General features: G+C 43.7%; 1 protein-coding gene across 1 annotated transcript; it reads right to left on the minus strand.

The window, feature by feature from the left end:
- Positions 1-353: 353 nt before the first annotated feature.
- PRLHR (prolactin releasing hormone receptor) lies at positions 354-6,349 on the minus strand. Its single transcript, XM_005520784.3, has 3 exons — positions 5,258-6,349; positions 1,348-1,399; positions 354-410 (listed from the first exon to the last, which is right to left on the minus strand). Exon 1 carries the CDS (start codon positions 6,329-6,331, stop codon positions 5,300-5,302), a length of 1,032 nt encoding a protein of 343 aa, XP_005520841.1. The 5' UTR covers positions 6,332-6,349; the 3' UTR covers positions 354-410; positions 1,348-1,399; positions 5,258-5,299.
- Positions 6,350-8,161: the final 1,812 nt, after the last annotated feature.

Consider the following 8,161-nt stretch of genomic DNA (forward strand, 5'->3'; position numbering starts at 1 on the left):
ACAAACACATCTCCCTGTGGCTGAGAAGCTCTAGGAAGAGACACAACACCTCGAGCTGATCAACCCCCCCAGAGCACAGCTGCCTCGAGCTGAGCACATCACTTTTCTGGTGATGCTGCTGGGGAGAACCTGAGCTGTGCATCCTCAGCCCCACACCCAGCACCAGCTCCTTCCAAACCACAGCATTCAAACTCCTCCTGCTGCTGGGAGCCACCAGCTGCCTTTCCAGCATCTGGAAGCCCAGAGGCAAGCTCAGCAGCAGGGGCAGATCCCATCTCCACGCTGGAAAGCCACAAACTTCTCTTTGCAGTCCTCCTGCTGCTGTGTGTCTCCAGTGCCTCATGGAAATGCAGAAATTGTAGGAAATGTAGGTGTAGAGATTTTTGCCGTTATCTCCTTCTGGATATTCCCTGCAGAAATTAAAGGGGGAAAAAAAAAAAACCACAGGGAAATTACAATGTGATAATTAACATAAACAAGATGCAAAGGATGGAGAGCCCAGTCAGCTGCAAATAGATAGCAGTGATCCCAAGTTGATTTCCAGTGGGCTGGAGACATGAATCAGGGAGCTCTTGAGTGTGTGTTTTATTATTTATATAGATTACTAGTTTCATTAACTTAATTTGACAAAGCAAGCTGTAGAAAAGGAAAGTCAATCCCATCTGCTTCTTGGTGAAGAGAGTAAATTTATAGATCCTAAAGGGACATAACTCCCAATGAGATACATTTGAGCTTCATGCCCTTAATATCTCAGATTTTGCCCTGTAGGGAGGCAGCCTGACTATCAAGTAATCAGTCCTGAATCATTTAGGTTGGAAAACACCTCTAAGAACATCAAGTCCAGCTGTTAAACCAGCACTGCCAAGCCCACAACTAAACCATGTCCCCAAGTGCATCTACACATGTTTTAAGTCACTCCAAGGATGGTGAGTCCCCCACTGCCCTGGGCAGCCTGTTCCAATGCCTGACCAGACATTTGGTGAAGAATTTTTTCCTAAAATCCAATCCTTGTGTAAATCTGTATGGTTTCCTAAAAGAGAAAGTACTTAATCTTTATTTTTCTTCCCCAGGGAGCAATGAGAAAATGCCAATATTCCTAATTTCAGTGGCAACAACCTTGAGGCTCCTGCTTCCACTGAGTAGCTGATCAATAGCTGCAAAAGTCTGGGGCAGAGTTAGGAGAACAGGGAAACAAATAATACAAAATTTTATTGAAATCAGCCTGGGGAAGCCTGTTCCATCTGGTTATGTCACCACACAGTAAGAATAGACTTCAAACCTGCTCCTAAGACAGGGATTGTGATAATACTTTCCAAAGGAAAAGTCCCATTAATATAGGATGGATACCTCAGATGCATCTGCAGCTCCTCCCTGGGACTTTCAGTGAAGCATCTTGCTGCTGTGGAGAGAAATCAGGTACAAAGGATCAGAGTTAGTGATGGTTGTGACCCAAAATGAGGTCACTGAGCATGGGGAGAGGTATTTACTTGAGGTAAACATAAAAGCCAGAACTACAAGTGTCAGGCCAGGCTAGCTGCAGATCCCTACAGCAAATGGTTCATTTCAGAGCTTATGTGTCTTGCAGAAGGAAGAAAGAGCTTTAGAAAGCTCTCCCTCTCTGTATTTTTTCCATTAGGCAGAAACACTTGCTTTGACCCTTGAGCAACCTTTTCTCCAGGGTAAGGAGGAGGAATGTGATGATTTTTTTTTCTAAAAAAAGAAAAAGATAGTGAGCAGTGAGAGGGGAGGGCTGAAGGTAAAAGTTTTTACTACATTTCTTCATGCAGAAATGGCCAGGATGGCAGTGGCTTTACCACCAGCATGTTGTTTTTGTCCCTACCCTCTTCTCGTCTGGTGCGGAGATTGATTGATGCATTGTACAGTTCTCTCCAGTTTTGCACTTTTCTTCCCCAGCTGCAGGTGCACCATTTTCACCATTAAACAACTAATTATAACTCACCACTGACACCTCAACAAGCAAAGTTTGCTCAGTTAAAACTGTACAGAGCACCTGTTTCTCAGCAGGTATGAAAAACACCAGCTTTCCCCAGCGCACCTCTGAGCTGAGAAGCACTCACCCTGCTCCTGTCAGTAATGACCCTTGGCAGGAGCTGCTTTTGCCCACCCAGGTGAACTGCCATTCCCCAAAAGTGGTACAAATGTAACCCTGAGTTTTCTGCAGCCAAGAACAAGGAAAATTTATTTAAGGCAATGCATTACACAGACCAGTTAGTCTTTGGTGACTGTTCTGAGTAGATATCCCTGAGGTGGGGGAGAGACCAACTCTACCTGACCCTAACTGGGGTTTGTTGTTTTCCTTTGGCTGCCTGATTTCAGCTTTAATAAGTTTTGGTCACTTCCTAATCTTATTCCTGATCAAACACTGACTTATTTTCTATGTGTTCCATGAGTACATTGCCTTTTAATGCCAGCCCCACTCTTGACCACAGGAATAGCTTATGTTTGATCAAGCTCTAGTGTAGTAAAAAGGTTTATCAAGTTTTGAACTGAGCTACTCTACAAAATAAAAGCATGCCATGATTTCTTAAACTGCAATTAAAAAGTATTCCACCAAAAATGCTTCAGTGATGAGCCCTGGTCCTTCCAAGAACTGCAGCAGTTCCCTGGAGAGGGGTGGAGATTAGCAAACACATTTCACATGACAGCTTTCAATATATTTATTTGCATAACTGGACTACAGAATGCATCAATGTGCCTCTAAATCTTATTACTGTTTATTACTCAGGATATCAGTCAAAACAATAATTAAATTGGGCAGAGATTCTTGGGGTTCAGTTGACAAAATTGAGACTCAGCAAATGTGGCTGTGCTTTGTTCTCTGCCCTGTGGAACCCCCAGACCTCAAGCTCAGGACTGGACTTCCTTTGTGCAGAGAAAGCCTGGGAAAATGGCATTACAGGACCACTGATGTGGGCCAAGGGGGTTGTGGAGGAGAGAGAAGGAGCTTCAGGAGCCCACAGCTGGGGAATGCAGATAATTTCAGGGTGCATCTGAAATCCTGCTAATGAGGAGGGCCTGAAACAAGGGCAGGCTGTGAGCTTTCTGCTGCAAATTCACATCCTGACAGAATCAAGGCATGCACAGGTTAAACCAGCACTTAGAGGGTGTCAGCTGTGCTGGGCATCTCCAGGAGCTGCCAGAGCTTGGCACTGCTCTAACAGCAGCTCCAGAGGCAGCTGGAAGGGCGATATTCCCAATGCATCCATCACTGTGGGAACAATCTGTGCACTGAGCAGCCCTTCATTTCTGTCTCAAGGGCAACCAAACAGAGAGAGAAATCCTTGTTTGCTTCATGCAGCTCTCTGCAGTCACCCTCTCCAGTCACTGTCATTCAGGAGAACATGAATAAACCAAACTGCAATGATGGTAAATGAGGGAAAAAATGAGGAGGAAAAGATCCTAGGCCTGCTGTGGTTATGAAAGTCTGGGAAGATTCCACTGGGCTCTGGATCCCTCTGGGTGACAGCACTATGTGTATTCAGTTCAGGAGGTTGTAGACCTTATGAGCCTGCTCAATGTTAATTAACCTTTACAAACTGAAAAATTAGCATTTTGAACTTGCTTAATTCCACAGAAGAAAAATCTCTAAAAATCAAGATTTTTTTGTTATTTGAAGCTGCTTTTTGCATTGTTGTTTCAGTGCTCTCTTGCTGTCCTGCTCTGTGACTCTTTAAAAGAGTCCTGAAAATGAGATTGAAAAGCTTTTAAAATTAGGTTGGTTTGTTTGGAAGTGGGCTTTTTGACTTTTCAAAGTGACCAGTTTTTCAAGTAAGTTACTATAATGAGTTTCAAGGAAAAACCATTTCCTGAAATTCAGCAAAAGCAAAACATTCTTTTAAAGGTCACTCGAATCTTTAAACTGAGGTAAGCAAGGCGGACACACATAATCAGAGTGAATGCAAGTAATGCCAAATTTAAATGAACCTTCTTCATTCAGTGCCTCTGTAATCAGCTCTTAATGTCCTCATCACCAGGAAGAAAAACTTGAAATTGCAGGAAGTTTGTGAAAAGAAATTTAAAATGTTTTCCCAACACTTTTCCCAGGGTGTGCATACGGATCTGGGGGATTTTTTATCAGATTAATTTTACTGAAACACAATGAGCAGAATTATTTTCACAGTGGGAGTGCATTTACAAACCAAAGAAACCATCCTTTCTCTCCCCTCATGTCCATTGGTATTGCCCCCAGCAGAGATCACTCTGGCCTTGTGCAGGTATAGTCAGAGAGATGCCCTTGCTGACCATGGCCAAAACTGCCCCTGGACTGTGCTGCTTTTTTGGCTGATGTCAGTTCAGTACTAGGAAGTTTCTCATGCTATCCCAGACTCCAGCTGAGCAGGTTGGAAGGAACCTCTCAGAACCAATATCTGTTGTCAGAACTCTGTCCTGTACACTTAACTGTTATACCAGATATTTTCAGGGAGGAAGAGACTAGAAACCATTAGGTTGATTATAGCTTCTAACTCCCTTTGAAAGGTGAATGTCAAAGGAAATTGTTTCTTCCCAAAAGACTGCTCCAGAGGAGAGCGCCTGTCCCTCCTCTCTGTTTGGCAGCTCTTTCTTTGACTGGCCATGCAGTGCTCATGCTTGGCTCAATATCCACAGCCCCTTCAGCCTTCTGTCTCTTAGTGCACCTCCAGAAGGGCAGAGCCAAAGCCTCTGGCTCTCTCTGGAGATCAAAGCTGATGGCAGCATTGCCACATGTCAAAATCAGTTCCTCAAGGAATGAATGGGATCTGTCTCGGCACTGACAAGGCTGTGAGGACGCAGCTGACTTGCAGTGGGGTCAGAGAATTGGGACTGCATGAGGCAATGGCCCTAACCCAAAAAGGACTACAGGAGTGTTGTGAGTCCTCTACCCTAGAGCCTGAGAGCCTGTGCCAAGGAATGGTAGACACACAAATTTAATTTTTACCCAATCCAAAACTCTCCCTCTTTGAGGTATTTAGGTTTCATATTCATCCTTGTTTCTCTTTGTCCCCAAAACCCATCTCTGTACTGACAGTAATATCCAAAACAGATAGGAAGGATCCCTGTATCTTATTGTGCTTACATCTCCTTGGCTTCTAACTCCAGTCAAAGAAATAAAGATATTTTTGAGGCATGACATCTGCCTGTCATTCTCCATTAGAAGTAGAAGTGCTGGGGAAGATGCACACAGGACTTGTGTTGTTATAATTGAGCCCTAAGGGCAAATGTCAGGAATGAGGGCTAATTAAAAGCGGAAAAGACTTACAATGTTAATATACAAAGGAAGTGCACTCCCACCAGCTCTCGTTTACAGCACCACACTGGCCATAATGCAGTTTGTAGCGGGTCCAATTTTCTTCTTCCTCCAGGCAAACATTTTTTTCAGCTCTCCCCTGAAGCTGTCATGGAGCCAGGCATAGAGGAAGGCATTGGTACAAGCAGACATCATTGCAAACCAGTGGCACAGCAGCTGGATGAAGTTGAAGTACTGCTTGTCAATCAAGCTGATGTCGATGTCCTTTATCATGTTGAAGATGTGCAGGGGCAGCCAGCAGACTCCAAAGGCTGCCACCACTAAGACCAGCAAGCGAAAAGTCTTTCTCCTCCTGGCACGGTCCCACTCAGCTTGGCCCTGGGTGACATTGCCTGGGACTACACGGTTCTTCAGCTTGACTGAGATCCTCAGGTAGGACAGGGAGATGACAGCCAAAGGCAGCACATAGGTGATGATGAGGGTGCTGTAGGCGTAAGCCAAGCGATCTCTTTTCATGTGGAACCAAAACTCCTCACAGATGGAGAAGTCCAGCTCCGGGAACTCCGCGTGGTAGGTGTGGACCAAGGCTGGGGCAGCCAAAGTGCAGCTCAGCAGCCAAATAGCAGCCAGGATGTAAGCACAGATGGGGATGGTGAGCCTCCTGCGGAATGGGTACACCGTGGCACAATACCTGTCCACAGCTATGACAGTCAGGGTGAAGACAGACACAAACACGGTGACAGGTTGCATCAGGAAAACAAAGTAGCACATGAAGCGCCCGTAAACCCAGCCCCGGGGCTCAAAAGCATAGGCCAGGGTCAGGGGCACACAGGTTGCACACATGAGCATGTCTGAGAAAGCCAGATTGCCTACCAGAAAGTTGGTGACATTGTGCATTTTTTTTGTCTTGCAGATGACATAAATGAGCAGGTAATTCCCAATGACTCCAATAAAAACCACCAGCGAGTAGCAGGGGATGATGAGTGGCTTAAAGGACTGAACAAACTGGAGCCCCGAGAATAAATTGCTGGTGTTGCTGTGAATCGCAGAGAGGAAGCTTTGGGAGGTTAAATTGTCCGAATTCATCGTTTTCCTCCTTTTGTTGTCTGCCGTCAGCTGAGTGAAGTAGTTAGCACCGCGCTGCTCCCGCGCTCGGTCGCTGGGATAATGAATGGATTCCTGGCTGTCCAGAGGTTACCACATGGATGGTAAACAAGCAGCCGTAAATGCAGAAGGTGAACTTGTAATCCTCGAGAGGCAGCTTTTAGCAATTCCTAAGAAAAATCAAATACAACCAATTTCCATTAAAGTCCTCCTTTAGTATTTACTATTAAATCTAGCTTTTGACAGCATGCCACTTAATAAACATTTAATGCAGTGAGTACTTACTGCTGTGGGTTTGTAATCCCATATGATTTTCCTGTGGATGCCAAGAAGTGCCCTAGATGTCTGTCTTCTGCAAATCCAGGAGAGAGTGTGTGTGTGTGTCAGAGAGAGAGAGAGAGAGAGAATATATGAGTGAGAAAGAGGGCGATGCGCATTTACAAGCTAAGTGGAGATCACTGTTTTTAAATAGTCTTCACTACTAGGTCGTGACAGATTTGTGTATAAGCTTTTATCCCCATTGGCTGCCCTGGGTATTACGTTGCTCTTTGTGTGTTTTTTGCTGATAGTAATTAGTTCTAGAATGTCCTTTCAAAAATACCCTTCTCCTTCCAGTGCATCTATAATTGCCCCTCACAGCTAAAAATCAATTTACTTTCATTAACATTAGCCTGCAGAGTATCTAATCCCAGATTCGCTTTGCCAGAGCCTCCAGAGTGTCCAAAAATACTACCTGTAATTTTGTTGCTTTTGTTGCTTTGTAATTTATGTGACTGTAAACCAGAATTTTAATCACATCCTGAAGGCAAATAAATGTTTGTGCCACTAGAGGGTCTCAGCTATGTACCTGAGAACAAAGTTAGGATTAGAAATGTGCATTTAGCTTGAAGCACAAAGGAACTTATTTTACTTAAATTTATTTTCCACTGGTGCTACAATGTTTGCTCACCCACTATGACTATTTTCAGTAGGATTTACACATCTTTAAAAGAAAGCAAACATGTGAGCATCTCAGAGGAAATATTAGCATCCAAATGAGTTAGATGTAAGGGTTTACCTGCAAAGAACTACAGAATACAGAAAATATTTATGGTGTTTCTTTATTCCTGCTTTAGGTTTTTTAACCTTTTCTATACCAGACAAAAGTACTAACCTGTCTGTAAAACAATCTATAGTTGTTTTACTTGGTTGAGACATTAGAAAGCAAAAAAATCAGGATAAGTACTTACAGAACATTTAATTAGACATTTTCATCCAGCTCTTGTCTGTTGTTCTAATTCTCCCTTAACTCTTCTCCATTTCAACCCAGGACCAGGACCTCATCTGGTGAAAAACAGTGAAAATCCACTGCATCCATTTGTACTGGCTACAGAAACTAAAAAAAAAAAATCCATGGAGCAGCCTAACTTCTGAATCCTTCAGAACAGATAATATTGTTAGGTTCTGCAAGGCACTCAGGGGATTTAGACACAATTTTAAATGACAGTTTATGTCCTAGTCAGTTAGACTTCGGAAATATTAACCCATTATTTTCTAGGACGCTATGGGCAGAACCATATCCTTTTGATTTGATGTCATTTAACATAAATGAGAAGTTTAAATAGATTTCATCTTTGTCCTACTCCTTTCCCTCATCCTAAAACAGAAGCTAATCTTGTGTAGCCCTTGTTCTGATCAGAGACCTTCTGCTTGTGAAGGATGGGAAACTCAAACATGGCAAGTGCTGGTTCTGTGCTGCTGCATCCAGGGCTAGATCATGCTCTGGACTGGAAGACGGCTGCAATTCCAGCCTGAGGGGACAACGAGCATGTA

The sequence above is a fragment of the Pseudopodoces humilis genome, chromosome 9 (assembly GCF_049639895.1).
Source record: "Pseudopodoces humilis isolate 2021_Gansu_Grassland_sample_001 chromosome 9, ASM4963989v1, whole genome shotgun sequence".
NCBI classification, from domain to species: domain Eukaryota; kingdom Metazoa; phylum Chordata; class Aves; order Passeriformes; family Paridae; genus Pseudopodoces; species Pseudopodoces humilis.